General features: G+C 36.0%; 2 protein-coding genes across 3 annotated transcripts in view; one reads left to right on the forward strand and one right to left on the reverse strand.

Moving 5' to 3' along the window:
• Positions 1-10,729, reverse strand: part of GFM2 (GTP dependent ribosome recycling factor mitochondrial 2) — a 76,959-nt gene extending 66,230 nt beyond the window's left edge. For both annotated transcript variants that reach the window (XR_008529546.1, XM_054578493.1), the window contains exons 1-5: positions 10,525-10,729; positions 7,594-7,680; positions 6,432-6,516; positions 4,806-4,863; positions 4,289-4,386 (exon numbers count right to left, since the gene is read on the reverse strand). Coding sequence is in view for 1 of the 2 variants with exons in the window: in XM_054578493.1 (XP_054434468.1) it covers positions 4,289-4,386; positions 4,806-4,863; positions 6,432-6,516; positions 7,594-7,656 (304 nt within the window). In the remaining variant the exon portion in view is untranslated. The remainder of the gene's footprint in view (positions 1-4,288; positions 4,387-4,805; positions 4,864-6,431; positions 6,517-7,593; positions 7,681-10,524) is intronic.
• A 47-nt stretch (positions 10,730-10,776) lies between these two features.
• Positions 10,777-18,759, forward strand: NSA2 (NSA2 ribosome biogenesis factor). The gene is made up of 6 exons (XM_054578252.1): positions 10,777-10,960; positions 12,346-12,533; positions 12,619-12,769; positions 15,987-16,166; positions 17,702-17,894; positions 18,502-18,759. The coding sequence occupies exons 1-6, from the start codon at positions 10,958-10,960 to the stop codon at positions 18,567-18,569; spliced, it is 783 nt and encodes a 260-aa protein (XP_054434227.1). The 5' UTR covers positions 10,777-10,957; the 3' UTR covers positions 18,570-18,759.
• Positions 18,760-20,490: the final 1,731 nt, after the last annotated feature.

Genomic DNA, 20,490 nt, shown 5'->3' on the forward strand with positions numbered 1-20,490 from the left:
CAAAAAAAGAGAAGGAAAGAAATCATCAAATTTGTATGGAATGATAAAAGACCTAGAATAACCAAAGCAATCCTGAGGAAAAAAAATTAAACCTGGACGTATCACACTCCCTTACATCAAGTTATACTACAAAGCTACAATTATCAAAACAGTATGTAATGACAGAAAAACAGACATACAGACCAACGGCACAGAATTTAGAATCCCAAAATAAACCCACACGTATATGTGCAACTAATTTTTGACAAAGGGACTATAAACATACAATGGAGAAAAAAAAAACCCTCTTCAATAAATGGTGCTGCAAAAATTAAAAGCCACAAGAAAAGAATAAAACTGTTATTTCACACCATATTTTAAAAAATAAGCTCAAAATGGTTCAAGGACATAAATATAAGACCTGAAATAATAAAATATATAAAAGAAAACATAGGTACTAAAATAATGGACCTTGGTCTCAGAGAGGATATTATGAATTTGACCTCAGGCAAGGGAAAAGCAAAAATAAATGAATGGGACTATATCAAACTATAAAGCTTCTGCACAGCCAACAAAACAAAACAAAACAAAACAAAACAGAAACCCAACAAAACAAAAAGGCAACCAATGGAATGGGAAAAGATATTTGCAAACAATACCTCTGATAAGGAGATAACAGCTAAAATACATATAACAAACTCAAATAACTGAACAACAAAAACAAATAATCCAATTAAAAAATGGTCAGAGGACCTGAACAGACACTTTTCCAAGGAAGGCATACAAATGGCAACAGATACATGAAAAGATGTTTAACTTCACTAGCTGTAAGGGAAATGCAAATCAAAACCACAATGATATACTACCTAGCACCTGTTAGAATGGCTAATATGAACAAGAAAAGAAATAGTAAGTGTTGAGATGATGTGTTAAAAAAGGAACCCGCACACAAGGCTGGTGGGAAAGTAAAGTGGTACAGCCACTACGGAAAACAGTATGGAGGTTCCTCAAAAAACTAAAAATAGAGCTACCATATGACCCAGGAATCCCTCTTCTGAGTATATACACACACAAAAAAAATTGAAAACATTTATTTGTAAAGGTGTATATACCCTATGTTCATTGCATCATTATTCATGGTGGCCAAGATATGGAAACAACCTTGTGTCTTTCAACTGGATGAAGAGAAGTAGTACATATGTACAAGGGAATACTACTCAGCCATAAGAAAAGATGAACTTTGTGACACCATGAGTAAATCTTGAGAGTACCATGCTAAGCAAAGTAAGACAGAAAAGTACAAGAACCATGAAACAGAAAGCAACAAACAAACAAAAAAACTTAAAGACACAGAGGACAGTATGGTTGTTATCAGAGGGGAAGGAGGTGGAGAGACGTGAAAGGGGGTAATGAAGGTCAAATGTAATGTGACGAAAAAAGACTAGGCTTTTGGTGATGAGCACACAATGCAATATACAAATGATGTATTATGGAATTGTGTACTTGAACTCATAATCTTATTAACTGTCACCCCAATAAGTTTAATAAAAAAGGGAACTAGACCATATACGAAAATACACTCCAAATGGATTACAGACTTAAATATAAGACCCAAAACCATAACACAAGAAGAAAACACAGGCAGCAAACTCTTTGACATCACTCTTTGTAATATTTGTAATATCACTTCCCAACTCATAGAAATGTCTAATCACTATATTATACACCTGACACTAATATTGTATGTAAATTATAATTGAAAAATATTTTTTTAATAAAAAAAGATGGTTTTTATCATTGAAAATTCAAACACACAAATCATCATGGCCTCATACTACTGCTACTTATATCAGCAGCATTAAACCTCTAAGATGCAGCTAGTTTCCCTGTACCATGTTAGGGTGTGTGCACATGCACATATGCATGCACCAACAGAGAGGGAAATAAAAAAGAAAATTATATGTCAGCAACTCTAAATATCTATGTTGAAGAAATGTATTATCAATGCTAGTTATTCACAACATCACTAACCAAGAAAACAAACATTAAGGAGACAAAGGCCAAAAACCAACCAAAAGTTTTAAATTAGACAGTAATTTTTTAAATCACTTACAATGATAATAACAAGATTTTTTAACAATAAAAACCCTTTTTCCTTTAAAAAAAAAACAAAAACCTTTTTCCTATTCTCTCTTTATGATTACTAATACGACTAACAAAATCAACGCTCGAACAAGTTCTACCACAATTTGGATGGTTTCTAGGCCTCTGGCCTGAACCTCAAAATCTATCTTGTATATATACATACAATGGATTTATTATCCAGTCTTAAAAAGAAGTAAATTCTAACACATGCCACAACAAAGATGAACCTTGAGAACATTAAGTGTTAACTAAGCCATCACTTAGATAGAGAAGTCACATTTATAGGAAAACAGAATGTTGGTTTCCAGGGGCTGGGTGGAGGGGAACATGGGAAGTCGTTTAATGGGGATGGAGTCTGGGTTTTGTTAGACGTTCTGGTACAAACTGTGTTAACATACTTAACGCTATTGATAGTAGTGTTAAGATATAAATTTTATATTATGTGCTTTTTACCACAATTTTAAAAATAGGTAACTCGGAAGTTGCCTGGGCCCTCCTCATTCTGGACTCTAGCTTTAGGCATCCAAACTGGGGACGGGAGGGAAGGATTCATAATCAGATTCGTGACACAATAGTAGATTCCTAACAATGTTCCATGTTTTGCTGTGTTATATTCCAATTTACATAGCAGTAATTCTATGAGAAAGTCTTGAGCTTTACATTTAGATAAGTATCATCATGAAGATTATAATCCTGGGAGGAAAAGAACATCCAGGATTAGACTCTCCACTTGAAATGCACTCTATCGAGAACTAACTCTAACTGTCCCAAGGAATGGTTCTCAATAGAGTGTATTTCAAGATCACTGCGGAGCTTTGGAAAAAGACATTTCCACTTCTGGTATTGGAGACCTGATGACCTCCATTTTAAATTTCAAAATAAACTTTTACCAGAGATAAAGGCCACTTCATAATGATAAAGGGTTGATTCATCACAGAAACATAATAATCACTAATGTGTATGAATCACATACAGAGTTTCAAAATAGATGACACCATCCAAGCATCGCACGCCAGACTTCCTAACCATCCAAGCCATACCACAGACTTGTTGATTCTTAATTTCCAGAATGGAGCAAGGGTACAGTTATTTAAAAACAAAATAACAAAAAAAGCTACATGGGGTTTCAAATGTGAATGCCTGGTCAGTAACAACAATTTTTGACATTCTATAATTAAAAAATAAATCTAAAACTTAGATAAATCATACTGCTACTGTGGGGTAAAAATTTAAAAATGCTTTCTTTCTCTGCATGAATATTTCACCTCTGGTTAATCTTCTGGTTCTTATCTTCTAGAAGTCAGAAAACTGAAGCATATCAATTATGCAGCCTGACAACACATCTTTTTTTCTTAATGCATTTCTTTTTAAAAAAGTTCATGTTTATTGAGGTCAGAGAGAGAGAAAGAGAAACACTGATGTGGGAGAGAAACATTGATGGTTGTCCCCTGTAAGCACCGCAACCAGGGACTAAATCCACAACCTAGGTATGTGCCCTGACTGAGAATCAAACCACCAACCTTTTGGTATATGGGATGATGCTCCAACCAACTGAGCCACACTGGCCAGGACCAGGCAACACTTCTTATGGAAAAAGATTTGTTAAGCTATATCTGAATTGGGAAGAACTATAAATACCTGATGGAGATACACAGCATAAGGTCTCCCTGAGGAGGGCATGGCACATCCCTTGTGGGAAACCTGAAGATAGTCCATGGTGCTGTAACAAGAGATACTCATTTCTAGGGGGCATGAGTACTCTAAGCCAGGGTGGCTCCTGAGAATCTTGATAACTTGCAACTGAGCTATCACTTCTGGCTAGTCAAAGAAGATAGTTGCTGGATAGCCATGTGGGTTGCTGTAAGAACTCCTATACAAAGAAACACGTTTTGCTGGTCTGTTGGTAAGTTATGGTTACTGTCCTATCGCGTAAGTAGACCAGTGTCCAGTGTGGCCTAAGACAATCTCCTAAGTTTCTGAATGTTTAGTTGAAACTAGAAAGACTCTTTGGTGGGTGTTGCAACTACCTTATTTTTATGTTGTAGTTTTAGACTTCAGTGCCTCCATGCCATACTCAAGATCTCTAGGTTGACTTCTTACTCAAAATATTTTCCCATGATGTTTTTGCTAATGGGGGGTAGGAAAAGGAGGAATCCATTCTAACCTCCCAGTGATCTTGTATATCCAGAATAGTACAATATTCTTTCTGTGGTGGTAGTTTTGCCTGCATCAATATGAGCCATAATTCCAATATTACGGATTCTGTTTAAAATAGAGAAAAAAGACATATATTATAAGGTGGACATGACTAAAATTGTAAAACCCAAAAATTTATGCTGTGCAGATTTTGAAGCTGGTTGGTATTTCAATAATTTATATAATGGTGTAAAAACTGGAAAAATGAAAAAAATATATCACTCCAACAAAATAAATAACAAAAGAGCTAACTACAATCTAGTGAATTTCTCATATTTATTTCTATGGAAAGTGTGCATTGCTACATTAAAATTTTTATCATTCAATTAAGATATACACCAACATGTATTTATAATAAGACAGGGCAAAAAGTTACAGAAATTAGAGTATTCACTAACACTGCTGAATAAAGCCCTTGAGAGAAACCTGTAACTTTTCATGGCAGCCAATGGAGAAAACAATATCAATGAAAAGATAATACTTACTTAGCTACAGGAGGATTGACGATGGAATGAAGAGATTTGATATCATTTCCTATTAAACCTAATGGAAAGAGGATTAAAAATAAACTGTTTAAGAAATTTCCCTTTCTGATGAAAGAAATAAAAATAATTTTAAGCAAATACTGTAATTAAAGTGAAATCCAAGCTAAATAAAAGTCTCATTTACATAAAATTTATTTTCCTGTAATCTCTAAAAAAAGGCTACGGATGACAATAAAACAAGGTTAAGTTTTTCACCATCAATTTCTAGATCACATCCCTGGAAAAATACAGATTTACCCCAATCTCTACCACCTTCTACAATTCCATAATAGAATTGTAGAATTAGAATTAATGTTCATAAAAATAATTTTAAGACAGTATATCTTGAACCAAAGGAAAATATAAGATGCACAATCCTATAAATCTGCATTGTCAAGGCTTGAAGAACTAAGAGTGATCCTCCTATCAGCTGGTAATGAATTTTTGTACAGTTTGGAACCTACCTTCCTTCAGCAATCCCAAAGACACAGTATCTTTAAAGTCAGGCTGAAAGATACTACTAAACAGAAGCTACAATAATCTAATACTTCTAAAAGGCCAAGTAGTATTTCTGGAATTAAAAAAAGTCCATAATGTCTTACTCCATGCTTAACATGTATTTTATTAAAAATATTAAAGCAACAATGTAGTTATATTTATAAATGTAATCTGTACCTTCCTGTTATTTAAACCAGTTCTCCCAAATTTCTATAATAAATCAAAGTTCTGTTATATTTTGGAAACCTCATGGAGGTTTGAAGAAGAAAAGATAATCTGTACTGCTATAAACTTGCATGAGCAAACTTTATAGAAACCTAGATACACACCAATAACGCAGGTAGGCCATTAAATTCACATTCCCTTACAAGTCACAAAGACAATCAGTACTTTTACATCATTTTTATCACATGACAAAGATGATAATGAGAATAGCAAAAGAATGAAACTAGTTTCATCAAGTCTCCCACATGCTTGCTCACTTCAAACACAGCAAGAACGTTCAGATTTAGCAGTTTCTCTTCCTTCCAGCTTTTAAGAGCCATAATATCTAACCTAAACTATCTCAGATAAATATTTAACCAAACTACCCTCAAGAGCCTTCAAAATAAATTATTCTGGTAAACCTCTATTGACAGAAAATACTTTTCTATAAAAACCAGAAACGGACTGGAAAACCAATTTATAGCAAGAGCACTTTACAAGTAGACTCATCTGCTAAACTTTTGAGCCAGCTACTAAAGCTGACTCAACCCTTCATGCAGCGCCTTAGGATGGCCAGCAGGTGAGAAGCATAATAAGTCTATTGGTATTCCCTCCTGGCGTCTATCAGAATACACCCAATTCCTAATAATCTCAAGGAAATAACCAAGAGCCACTTGTAAAAGGAGCCACTATTTCCAAAATGGCTGGAGCCCCCTAATAAGTGAGAGGGATTGGGATGGAGGAGAGAGAGAAGGAGAAGGAAGAGGAAGAAAGGCAGAGAGGAAGAGGAGAGAAGGGGGGTGAAGGGGAGGGAGAGGCGGGGAGAAGCAGAGAGAAGAAAGCAAATGCAGTTTAAGTAAAATGAGGAGAATCTAGCAGCATTACCTGGCAGGGAACTGTAATTTCTTCCAAGAGGCACATGTAGCTTTATTCTTTTTAAATTTGCTCTAATTCTAAAGCAATGCATATTCTAGTGAGGAAAAAAAGAAACATCAATTTTATGTTAGGATGACATAAAATTAATTATTACAGTAATTTTAACATTGTAACTATGCTTTGTCAGGGGACAAAATACTTTGAATGTCCTTAAAGCAGTTCCAATCTATTAACTCAAATTATTTTTTAAAATGACAACCCAAATTATACCACAGGAAAGAGAAGGAATAAAATTAATACTGGTTTGCTATTTTGAGCTGACTTTAAATGCTGGTTCTCCTATACCTGCAGTGTTAACATCGCAGGGAACTTGTTAGAAAGACAAGCTCTCAGGACCCACTCCAGACAAGAGGATCAGAAACTCGGGATAGGGCGGAACAATGTAGTTTAACAAGCTCTGCAGGTGACCCTGATAGCTCTAGTTTGGGAACCAAGATTCTGTAGTTTCCAGAGACTCAAAAAGGTTAAAAAAGTCTCTCACCCTGAACACTCCTTGGTTCTCCTCTAAGAGAACCCTTTGGTTCTCTCTCTCCTGCTAAGAGCTGGAGGGGGTCATGAACTCTAAAACCATCAGCTATTTTCAGGATTTATAACAGTGGCTACACATTAGAAACACCTCAAAGGCTCTCGAAAAATATTTGAGGGGGTGGGGCAGGTAGAGAGACTGGCGTTTTAAAAAGCTGCCCAGGTATCTTCTAATGTTCCTTCACAGAGGATGAATATTCTCCAACCAAATTTATCCCTGTATTACTAAATACACTTTTTAAAAATTTTATTTATTTATTTATTTATTTTTAGAGAAAAGGGAAGGGAAGGAGAAAGAGAGGGAGAAAAACATCGATGTGCAAGAGATACATCAGTCGGTTGCCTCTCGCATGTGCCACAACCCAGGCATATGCCCTGACTGGGAATCAAACTGGCAACCTTTCAGTTTGCAGACTGGCACTCAAGCCACTGAGCCACACCAGCCATGGCACTGGATACACATTTTATGGCTGACAATATATTTGGAATTCTTACAGTTAGTGTATGTAATGATATGGGGTTGCCACAAATTGCCTTTTATAATATCTTGGAGTGAAGTACATTTAATTTTACAAAAAAATCTTACATTAACGTGCAAGCTGGATATTTTCTTATGATTCACTGCAAATATCCTCAAGTTAGACAACATCTTGGCCCTCTAAACTGTTATTCTCTGAAAAAGAAAAATACAAAATTATAAAACTAAGTTTACATATTACACGTCAGTAACACATGTAAGGCATATGTAATGTATATGGTAAAAATGTATTACTTTTAAAAAGTAAAAACAATTATTTTTAGCTATCAAAAACAATGTATTGTTCAGAAAACAGAAATTCTGACTAAACATGAGGAACACGACTCCAAGTTTAAAACGTCCCTTGTTTTTTCCAACATGCTTTAATTCTTCAAGAACTAGATGAAGACATTATGAAAACAGATTTTTGAAATTATGAAAATATATCACACCAAACAAAATTTTTATGTAAATGTATAGAATTAAGTATAGGAAGGTAAGCAAGCATCTATATGTTGGTAATTTCTCATCAGTGATATAACTTATGGTTTATCTGTATATATACCAAATACAGATAAGCTAGCGCTATCCCTCCCAGGAGTGTGCCTGTGCCTTTCATGTCCTCCTCTTCTTCCTGCCAGGAGCATTACCTTTGCCCTTCTCTCCCCTAAGCTCCAAGGACCTTTTTTTTTTTTTGCTTCGTAACTTGTTTCCTTAGCCTACCAGCCCAGCTGGCTCACTTCTACTACTTTTGTAACTTTCTAATTAAACATTCTTTATAATTTGAAATAAAATACACACACACACACAAAACCAAGACCCCTTCTAGCAAGTCTTCTTCTTCTATGATCATAGAAACTAAGCAACTTTAGTTTTAAAACATTTACTAAATTTTTACTATGTTTCAAATACACTGTCAAACCTATGAGAACGGCTATGAGAAATGGAAGCATCTAATTGGATGGGCAGAAAAGTAAACAAATATGGTTAAATCATTGTGCCCAATGTTATAAGAAGCCATGTCAAAACTCATTATTATTCACCTTAAATTTGCTTTTTTCCCCACTGTATCTTAAAACAGAAACAATGACTATCCACATTCAGGAAGTCACCAAATCCTTTTTATTTTATTTCCTAAATATAGGGTCCAGCACAAATAACACCCCTTTTTTTAATTAGAAAATCATAAGCTTGTAATTCTGTAACATAACAATATCACACACAAGCACATCATATGACATTTTCAGTGAAATGTTCAAATTAAAACTAAATTATTACACCCATTTTATTATTCTACCAATCACACTCAGGCAGGCCCTATTTCTGCTGGACCCTGTATATCTTGAATCCATTCCCTCTTCTTCATTCCTAACATCGAAGTTCAGGACGTTTGCAAAAATCATGCGTGTTAGATCTATTCTAAAAGAGAACAATGGATTCTAACATAAGAGAACAATAAAAGCTCAGTAATGTGGTTTGATTCCACACTGCAACTAACCTTTAAGAAACTACCATTGTCAAAGCCTGGTACACCATCTAAGATGTTCTAAATTTTTCCGAAAAGATTATTAAATAATCTTTCTTTTTCCAACCACATATCCATGTATGTATGAGGCTGAATTTTCTTCTCACACTTCAACCAAAAACTAAAGAAAGATATATAGCAACATATTCAATACAGAAGCAGGTATGAGATGCCAGTTGTTTTCTACTAAGCCAGACATTAAGGAGACTGATTGTACAAAACTGTAACGCAATGTAAAACACTCTTCACACTATTTTTGTTTTGAAAAATAGGCAGTTTCCATAAAGCTATATTGCTTACATTAACATTAAATGGGTTTATTACTTTTTAATGAATGACTAAAATATTTTAAGTTTTAAGTTCTAATACTTGAATATTAGTTATAACCCACATAAACCTCTCTGCAGATCTGAATCATTTTTAAGAGTGTGAAGGGTTTCTATAGACCAACAATTTTGAAAAACTTATTCCAACACCATGTTTCCCAAAGAGAATGCCCATGATTATTTTAGGTTATAGACAAAAACATTGCTTACTAAATAAATATTAGGAAAAATAGCCAACAAAACCTGTGATTTTATAGGCAGTGAAACATAAGATGAAATTAAATTAATTTACATAAAACTGAATTAATTTTTTAGTTTTTTAATTTTTCAGTGGAAAACAGTAAGTAAATAACAGCACAAGTGACATTCAGCTATGACCAGTCTTAAAAGGTAGTACTCACATCACTAAAATGGGAAATGCTGCTCTAACATGGGTTTTACATATCCTTCAAATAAACATCCTGTCACTTCCCTATTTAAGGTTTTTAACATGCCAAATCTCTCCCCAGCTACCTTCACGGTTTTGTACTCTCCTATTCCTTACTCTATCCTGGGGAGCTTTAGCCAACGTTTCCCAGAAACACTATGCTCTGACACCATTACACCTTTGATGCTGCCACTGCCTGCAAGCATCCTAGAAACCCCCAAATCACCCTACCTGCCAAATTTCTATTCAATTTCCAAGCCCCAGCTTGGAAGCCTTTCCTAATTTCCTGGAAAGTTTTAATACTACCTTCTCTGGTTTTTTATAACACTGGGACTTATATTTACTCATGACGAACATGATATTTACAAGTTATATCCACTACTGTGAGCTCCGCAAAAGGAAGGATCTCCTACCAGTTGCGCCCAGCACAATGCCTCAAACTTTTTTTGTTTTTGGAACTATAGTGATTTACAGCCCTCCAGTGATTTTCTTCTCTGTGTCAACGAACTTCAAGGAAATTGGTTTCCTACCGCTGCTATCAATTGAACTATTCTATAAGGCTGAGGTATCCTTAGGCCTTGGAGAATACTTAAGTCCTCACTAAAAGTTGTTTAACACCTTGTGGTATAAGAAGGTCTGTTGCATCCTTGAAGGTTAGCGGTGCCCAAGGCAGTGCAGGGTCTTAGGCATGCAGGAGTCGCACAGTGCGGTTTGGTACCCACCTGGCACTCAATCGCATCCCGGAGGCTGGCTTTTTCTTTCCAAGCTGTGGAGAGCGATAGGTCCGGGCCGCGCCAAAGTCTGCAGAGCCTCAAGTTGCAAAGTTCGCGTACCTCAGCGAACGTCCTGGTACCTCCAGAACCGAACCTATACCCTCTCACTTCTGCCCCCTGCGGCTGCCACGCCACACCGCCGCGCACCACTTCCGGCGGTACACCACTCAAACATCTCCTGCCAGCAACTTCCGCCCTTCACTCCAGACGCGAACAAAAACTCGGAACGGATACGTCGCGCTTTCGCTGGAGTCGGTCGTTTTAGAAGTGTTCCTTTCCTGTCGCAGGTTGCGTGGAGTTCGTTCGTGGGTCTTTGAGACCCGAGAGTTGGAAGCTTCTTCGCGCTCCCGGGACTGTACCGGGCCGCTCGGCGGCCGTAACCATGGTGAGGAGGTTGCCTCAGGCGTTCGTTAAGTAGGGCGTCTGTGTTGGTGGGGCCTAGAGTCCCCAGGCGCTGGGGCTGGGGGTGAGGCGAGATAGGCGAAGTGAGGTATTGCTGAAGGGAATGAGGGTAGACTTCGAAAGGTAGGCTCCTTGGAATGAAAAACAAAAACAAAAACAACTTCACGCTGGGGACACAGAATGGGGTGTTTACCAGAGCGCAAGTTTTAGAGACAGGTTTTGCTGTTAAATTCCTGGTTTCGCCACGTGTTGCCTGGCCGTTGGTGCCGGAGCTTAACGATAACCCTATATCGTAGGCAGTAATCCCACTGCCACCTCATTTTTTCCTGATGCACCTTGGCAGCTAATGAATTGCGTAATCGGGCTCACAGCTCAGATCTGAGTGCCAGATCTTTTCTCCTACATCTGTAATTGTTTGTCTGCAACATGGCATTCCACATACCTTTCACATAGTTGCTGCGAAGTTTATGTGATAGCAGTTGAAAACTGCTATACGTAGTACCTTGTTGTTAGTGTTATTCTCTGTGATGGAGGTGGCTTTATGTCATTATTTTATTTTTGCAGTCTTAAAATACAAATGGACTGGGGCTGCCTGTTTAAAGTAAAACAAAATTGACATATAAAACAGGCACTTTAAAAGCAAAAGGGGATTTCATATATTGCTGGTGAAATGCAAAATAGTACAGCCACTTCGGAAAACAGCTGGCGTATGTCCAACAAAGGGACACATGTGCACTTTTATTCGTTAAAAACTGGATGAAAAAAAATCCACCACTTCTCCATGGATAAACAAATAGTAGTATATCCCTATAGTTTAATACTACTTGACAGTAAAAAAAGGAATAAAGTGCCAGTACATGCAACAACATGGGGAATCTCAAAAGCCTTATGCCAAGTGAAAGAAGCTAGATGCAAAAAGCTACATACCGTAGGTTCCATTTACACTTCCTTCTGGAGAAGTCAAAACTAGAGCAATAGAAATCAGATTGGAGGTGGCAAAAGAGGATTGACTTCAGAGTGACACAAGGCAACTTCCTGGGGGGATGGAAATATTTTCTATCTTGATTTTGGTGGTTAGACAGTTGTATAGTGTCTAAAACCTACAACGGTATGAGATCCTAGGTTAGATTATCCCTTTTGTCGTTTAGTGGATTTTGAACAGTTCCATTCACTAGTTTTTACTTAGATTATTAGATGTAGATCCTGATGCCTCATATCATCCAGGATCAAAATTTATTTAACATACATCATGTGGATAGGCCTAATACTGCGAGAGCTATTTAAGGGAGAGAACATTTGGGTGATAAAGGGTATTCTACACTTCACATGTTGCTCAAAAGGAAGTAAACGTTTCTTGCCTTTTTATAGCCACAAAACGAGTATATTGAGTTACACCGTAAGCGTTATGGATATCGTTTGGATTACCACGAGAAAAAGAGAAAGAAGGAAGGTCGAGAGGCTCATGAACGTTCAAAGAAGGCAAAAAAGATGATTGGTCTGAAGGCTAAGCTCTACCACAAACAGCGCCATGCTGAGAAAATACAAATGAAAAAGACGTAAGTGATCATTTACCTGTTGTAGCAAGTTAACATCTTTTGAGTAATAGTTACTAAAAATTATAATCTTTTTCCTTCTTTGTAGCATCAAGATGCATGAAAAGAGAAACACCAAACAAAAGAATGATGAAAAGACTCCACAAGGGGCAGTACCTGCATATCTACTGGACAGAGAGGGACAGTCCCGAGCTAAAGTACTTTCCAATATGATTAAACAAAAACGAAAAGAGAAAGCGGTAAGCAATAAAATAATAAAGTCTTTATTTTTTGTTCAGGATAATTACTTAAATTCAAATTTGGCGTTCTTTGTTTCTCCAATTTAATTAGAAACATGAAGTCCAACTACAGTATTCCCACTAAGATGTTGAAGTCTTAGTAAAATAACTGTTTCATCAACCAGCATTTTATTAAACAGGTTTTTCTTTTTTTGAAAATTAGAACCCACTTCTCTTCAGGTTTTTTAAAAAATACTTAAAAATAAGAAGTGAGTAAGCGGTGAATTTCAAGTTTAGTACTTCAATAGCTTCCTGTACTCGACAACTCCTAATGCTGTGCTGTTGTGGAGGATACAACTGCTTCTTGTTTATGCTGCCCTGCAGTGTGTCAAAATTAGTCAAAAAAGTTGGATAGTGGGAAACATCCTGAAGTGATTGAACTTAAATATTCAGCAGTTTTTAAAAATATTTCTGGATTGCGCTAAAAAAACTATTTTTTAAATACCTCTGGATAGATTGACAGAAATCCAGGTAGCAGCAAAATATGTGGTAACTATATTTAAAGAACTTAGTCTCCAAATTTAATTTTTAAAATGTTACTGCTTTTTTTTGGTGTGTAATTATCCAAAATTAAAATGGTAGAACTTCAGCACCAAAAGAAACTTGAGATTATCTAGTTATCCCCTCTTCATTCTAGATGAATAAACTGGAGTCCAGGAGGTTGTAAATCATTCTGCACAGTCATGTATGTATGAAATTGTGGAGGAGCCTCCAGAACTTATGTTAGTAATAAATCCAGAATTCTTTCTTCTGGCTTGCATTGCTTCACTGTTTTTGTAGAATCTGCATTCTAGGGAAGTAGAAAATATTTGGTGATGATTTTGTCTTACTAGTAATATAATCTAATATGCAAAGAGGTGGAGACACTCTTCTAGTTTTTACACTTTCAATTAGCACTAAGCGCATTTACTGCCTCAAGAGTCACCACCTTTTCAAAGGTAGTATTTTATCAATGACAAGGCTTTGAGATTTTTAGCTTAAACCAACCATTTTATTTAATGTACCTCTGATACATAAATTAGTTCCAGTTATTTGGGGGTTTGTGAGGAAACAGTGCAGACCTCTAGAAAAGAATTGAAGCCAAAATCTTGTTGGTTAAGGAAAAAAGTGAATTACTACTTTGTACAACTAAAACATATTTGACTTTTTATTGTCTTTTTTGTTTCTTTAAAATATATTTTATTGATATATGCTATTACAATTGTCCCAATTTTTCCCCTTTGGCCCCTTCCACCTGGTATCTCCATTCCCTCCAGTGTTCCCCCTTTCCTTAGTTCATGTCCATGGGTTGTGCATAAAAGTTCTTTGGCTTCTCCATTTCCTGTACTATTCTTAACATTCTCCTGTCTTTTTTGTACTTATCAGTTATGCTTGTTAATCCCTGCACCTTCCCCCCCCCCCCAGTCTCCTCCTTTCCCCTCCCCACTGATAACCTTCTAAATGACCTTCATAATCTATAATTCTGTTTCTGTTCTGGTTGTCTGCTTAGTTTGTTTGGTGGTGTTTTTTTTTTAGATTCAGTTGTTGATAGTTGTGAATTTGTTGCCCTTTCGATGTTTATAGTTTTAATCTTTTTCTTAAATAAGTCCCTTTAACATTTCATGTAATAATGGTTTGGTGATGATGAACTCCTTTTAGCTTTACCTTGTCTGGGAAGCACTTTTTCTGCCCTTTAATTCTAAATAATAGCTTTGCTGGATAGAGTAATCTAGGTTGTAGGTCTTTGCTTTTTATCACTTTGAATACTTCTTGCCAGCCCCTTCTTGCCTGCAGTTTCTTTTGAGAAATCAGTTGACAGTTTTATGGGAACTCCTTTGACGGTAACTCTCTGCTTTTAAGGTTTTCTATCTTTAACCTTTGGCATTTTCATTATGATGTGTCTTGGTGTGGTCCTCTCTGGGTCCAACTTGTTTGGGACTCTGTGCTTCTTGGGGTTGTATATCTATTTTCTTCACCAAATTAAAGAAGTTTTCTTTCATTATTTTTTTTCAAGTAAGTTTTCAATTTTTTGTTCTTCCTCTTCCCCTTCTGGCATCCCTATGATTTGGATGTTGGTACATTTGGAGATGTCCCAGAGGCTCCTTCTACTATCTTTTTTTTTTTTAATTCTTCTTGCTGTTCTGGTTGAATGCTTTTTTCTTCCTTATGTTCCAGCTCATTGATTTGAATCCTAACTTCATCTCCTCCATTGTTATTTGCCTATAGATTTTTTCTTTATTTCATTCAGTGTAACCTTCATTTCTTCTTGGGGTTTATGTTGTTGCTGTACTCAACTTCTTTGAGCGTCCGGATCACCAGTGTTTTGAACTCTGCATCTGATTGGTTGGCTATCTCTGTTTCATTTGGTTCTTTTTCTGGAGTTTTGTTCTGTTCTTCCATTTGGGCCATATTTCTTTGTTGCCTTAATTTGGCAGCCTCCCTGTGTTTGTGTCTATGTATTAGGTAGAGCTGCTTTGGCTCCCTTAGGAATGTGGCTTATTGTAGAAAAGGCACCAGTAAATTGTGTGAGGCAGAGCCTTAGGTTATTGCCAGGGTGAGCAATCTCTTCCACCACTTTGTGGTTCTGTGTGGGGGGAGGGTTTGGAAAGGGAATAATTCTATTGCCTCGCTTCTTGCCTGGCACTTCCCGTTTCCAGTCGTTTCATTTACTCCCCACAAGCTACTGGTACCCTTCCAGCCATCATCCTGATGCTTAATTGCAAAGGGGCTGGGTCAGTGTACGTTCTAGGTCTGTGCGGGCCGTTTAAGCGGAGTATCTGGAAAATCAGATTATTCCACTACCCCAGCCTCTACTGGTTTTCACAGCCAGAAATTATGGGGATTTATCTTGCTGGTGCGGGAAGTCTGGGCTGTGTGGTCTGGTCTGGGGTCGGATAGCTTGTTCCCAAGGTACTTCTCCCAATTTTTATCTGCCACAAATGTGTGGGACTGCCCATTCTGCTGCTGCCTCTCTGAGCCTCTCCACCCCTCCTGTCGGTCTAGATGCATGTGGCTTTAAATCCTTGGTGGTTGGACTTCTGTACAGTTGGATTTTCTGACAGTTCTGGGTGTTATTTGAGATCTAGTTGTAATTCTGTGGTTGCCTGGGGAGGCACAGTATGTCTACCTACACCTCCATCTTGACCGGAAGTCCTCACTTTTACTAACAATATAAATTTTAACTATGGTCTATTTTTAGGGAAAATGGGAAGTCCCTCTGCCCAAAGTTCGTGCCCAGGGAGAAACAGAGGTATTAAAAGTTATTCGAACAGGAAAGAGAAAGAAAAAAGCATGGAAGAGGATGGTTACTAAAGTCTGCTTTGTTGGAGATGGGTTTACTCGAAAACCACCTAAATATGAAAGATTCATTAGGCCAATGGTAAGTCCCTTGCCAGAGTGCAGTGGCTTAAATATTAGTTCCTTTGTTAAACTGGATAAAGTACATTGCAATTTCCTGAAATTCCTAAATTGATACAAAAAACAGGATGGAAGACGTTTTAAGGCTATTTTTGGTATTTTAAGTTAGTGATAGGTATTGCTTCGGACTTTTCCCTACTGTCAAAAATCTTGTCTTTACCTTCGTAAGTGATTTAAGATGAAAAAGAATTTTCATTACATTGTCAGTAAATCTTGACTTTTAAAAATGTATTAGAATCTTCATTTTCCAAATGAAGTCATTTTACTCAGTAAGTGTACTACGTAAGTGCTTGACACTTGTCTTGAGAAAATTTAAAAAATAGGACACTCTTCAAGTCAGCTCTGGTTTAGGAAGGAAAGTAGTAATGCTTTTGAAAACATTCAGTGTGCAATCATTGCAAAAAGGGAATTTAATGTAAAAGTGGGGCTTTATTTTCTGTTGATAGCAGCAATCATCAAAACCAATCCCCCCCCCCCATAAATATAACTAAAGATACATTTTTGCAAAATCCTTTAAACACTGAACTATTCTCCCAACTGGATATCCAGCCTGCTTAGAGAAACAAAGAATCAGAGAGGAAAGTTGGCAGTGTTACTCAAGCTCTCAACCTAAATAAATTTTTAATGGATTAAAATGTCAAACAGCTTATTTCTGTAAATAAAGTTCTATGGAACACAGCCATGCCTGTTCATTTATATACTGTCCATGGCAGTTGTTTTCCTGCAGTTTGAGTCATTTTGAGAGACTATATGGCCTGCAAATGAACTACCTGTGTTTTGATTGCATATTCATAATCATTTACAGTTTGGTAACCTTATCAGTTCTACATGGAGAGACTATACGAGTCAGGCTGTTCTGGGCTTTCAGTAGCTTGGTAGATATATATCTTAGTGTAAATTAATCAGATGGCATTCTGAATGGTATAATTTTCTTACCAGCTTAATTAATGAGTGTGTTATTAAGAACTTCATTTAGTATCATTTGTCCCCTGCCTCTATAGAGGTAGTTACATTTAAGAGCCTGCAAAGTGTTGTGTTTTTTTAACGTGCTACATTCTGAAGACCATATCTGGGTGACTAGGTGACTGTGGTCTCTTGTAACAGACACACCTCTGGAATCTTCCAGTCTTTGACCAGTGTTACCATCAGTGTAAAGAAAGCTGACCACTTGCTTTCTTATCATGGAAGTAGATGAGGTATATAGACTTGGAATCATTGTGTTTAAAGTTTGATTCCATCTACACACCATATAACCTGGGAACAAGTCATTTAACCTGCTAATCCTAGTTTTGTTGTTTTAAAAAAGGGGAGGGAGGATAGTAGTTATTCTGTAATTCAGATTTTTAGTAAGTATTTTTAATTGATTCCTTAAGATTTTACAGTCAATCCATATTTTCTTTTTGTGTTTTGAGGCTACTGGAAAAAGATAAGCAAAAAATAATCATTATTCATATTTAACATTCTGAATTCTTAACATTCTTGTGTTTGACTTACTAGGGCTTACGTTTCAAGAAAGCCCATGTAACACATCCTGAACTGAAAGCCACCTTTTGCCTGCCAATACTTGGTGTCAAGAAAAATCCCTCATCCCCACTTTACACAACTTTGGGTGTTATTACGAAAGGTACTGTCATTGAAGTGAATGTAAGCGAGTTGGGCCTTGTGACACAAGGAGGCAAAGTTATTTGGGGTAAGTACATTTTTTAGGATGGAGATGTTGCTCTTCTAATTCTGAAAATAGAAATTTTTAAGTTGATATAAAGTACCCAGCAAATTTTAATGCACAAGAGCCAGATTAAGTTAAAACTTGATGGAAATCAGATTAAACCTTTAGAAAGAATACTTATTGTATAAAAAGTAGTTTTGAATATAACTTTTTAATTTAGCTTACTGGTTTCAGTTATGCAATGTACTGCATTGCTAGATTTTGATGCTGTTGATTTATAGAGGCATTAATTATGAGGGAAGCAAATGCAGATACGCTTCTAAAAAATATTGGAAGAATATACAATAAATTAACCATGAGTGGGGGAGGGAGGCATACATCAAACAGCCACACTATTTCAGCAGTAATTAAAAACAGAAATGTGTCCTGTAGAAACTATAAATTTTCCCCCCTATTTTCTTATTTTTCTCTTTTTAGTGCCCAGATGTCAAAACTTTAATATTCTTTGAAAGGGAAGAATATGTTCTAAAACTCTTTAAGAGTGGTAAATTAGACATATTGAGGGCAAAGGTTATATTCTTTAAAATTTTTATTAGTTTAATACCCCCTTTTCTCCATTTTGTTTCCTTAGGAAAGTATGCCCAGGTTACCAATAATCCTGAAAATGATGGATGTATAAATGCAGTCTTACTGGTTTGACAGCAGTTTTATACAAGTAGCTTGTAATTATTGAAGACTATGCACCAGTCAGGAAAATGTGACCGTGATGTTTCTGCATACTACAATATTATAACAGCTTACATGCCTGCAGCCATCAGGAGAACTATTTTATTGTACAGAATATTAAAATGGTCCAGTTTTATAAAATGGTATTTGTTTTGGGGTCTGTTTATCATTTAGATGTTTTTATCATAAAATCGAATGATAAAAAAACAGTTTAAGCAATATCCTGCTTCATCAGTGTCTGTCATTTCTGGAAAAGCCAGAGTAGTTGAAAATACCTTTTATCCTAAGAGTTCATGCACACTTAATATGGGGCCTAAGCTGTAAAACTGTGCCCTATCTAAAAACTCACCTTATTATTCATCACTAATCCTAAGAAATGTAGCATTAAGATACTTGGCAATGTTTAAGTTTATAAAGTATTAACATTAAAGGTATAAGAGAAAAGGTATGCTACACTAAATCGAATTCATAAGAATGAATTTAGATAAATCTTCTCACTTGTAATTCTTCTTCAGACATTAAATCAGTAGTTAGTATTTTAAACATTTTTTCCTCTCATTTATAGTAATGGCTACTCAGAACTGTTTTCTACTTGAAACATTAGACAACATACCAAAATGTTTATACTTGTATCATTTTCTATATTCTGAACTTAGGGTAGTACATTTTAAGAACTGTGAAAATCTGTTTAAATAATTTCAGGAAAAATGATTTCAAAAAGAAAGGGTTTACAGTGACATCCTTAAAGGGAAATATTTATAGTCACATATAAAAAAATGTTTTCATTATAACTAGGTCAAAGCACTTTTGTGATATGAATTATGTGTTTGTGGGGTTTGAGCTTTAGGGTATCTGTTATGTTCATCTATAATTGTTTTAAATTTGGCTTATTTTTTAAAGTCTCTCTTGAAGGTACACAGTATTATTAATTGTGCCTTTAACAAAATCATTAATGTCTAAACAAATTCAGTATCTAAACACATCTTCACCAATGAAATTATGGGAAAGAATTTAAAAACACAGACCAGGAAACAATCACAAAATAGAGGTTTAATTACTACTTTTAAACTTAAAAAAAAACAAAACAAAAAACCCGAGTACTTCAGTAGGACTTGCTAGTCTGCATATGTAATATCTTTTCTAAGTTCTATAAACAGTATAAGTTTTAGAACACAGACACTTGGAAAAGAAAGGCTAGGCTAGTTCCTTGCGAATGACTATCCAGTATAATAATAAAATTACTTCAAGGTACAGAAGCTGAACCTTTCTCACAATTAGATTTTAACAAATGATTTTGCCACTAGTAGAAATGGGGAGTGTATAAATGACTTATGTTTTGGAAGGTGAAAGCAAAACATCAACTAAGGGTAAGCACTTGATAGTACAGAACTGAGGTCTGCTTATTTTAGAACCAAAAATAAGCAAATTAACTTGTACAAAAAAAAAACTGGATAGTAAATATTCAAACAGAAGCATAATTAATCACACCCATAAAATACTAGATAACACTTTAAACACAATACTAATGTTAGTGGACATACAAGGCAGAAATGTACTTGTAAAATACTGTTACACAGGTGAGTAGTATTAGTATAAATTCTTTATTTACACATTAAGAATCTGTTTCAGTTTGCTGGTGTGACCAAATTTTAGAAGGTAATCCCCTAAGGGTGAAGCAGAACAAAAGAGCAAATATGGTACACTATGTAAATGCTCAATTTACTGCAATCATAAACCTCCAAGATATTTTCTAAAGTCACTGAGACCATTTCAGGTAGTGTAGTGTTCTGGTGGTCATCAAAAAGTGAACCATTAATCACTAGTAGTTGTTATCCTTCCTGTGAAACTCTCTGTGCTTAATGGAAACACCACGAATATAGACACAATTTAAGCA

This window comes from Pteronotus mesoamericanus, unplaced genomic scaffold, assembly GCF_021234165.1.
Source record: "Pteronotus mesoamericanus isolate MK-2021 breed Mesoamerican mustached bat unplaced genomic scaffold, CSHL_Meso_final contig_50, whole genome shotgun sequence".
In the NCBI taxonomy this organism is placed as follows: domain Eukaryota; kingdom Metazoa; phylum Chordata; class Mammalia; order Chiroptera; family Mormoopidae; genus Pteronotus; species Pteronotus mesoamericanus.

What these genes read in the sequence shown, in the direction of transcription:
- NSA2 (XM_054578252.1), top strand. An exon ending in AAAAACGAAAAGAGAAAGCG is followed by an intron (nt 12,770 to 15,986) that starts GTAAGCAATAAA and finishes GTCTATTTTTAG; the next exon opens with GGAAAATGGGAAGTCCCTCT. An exon ending in AGGAGGCAAAGTTATTTGGG is followed by an intron (nt 17,895 to 18,501) that starts GTAAGTACATTT and finishes TTGTTTCCTTAG; the next exon opens with GAAAGTATGCCCAGGTTACC.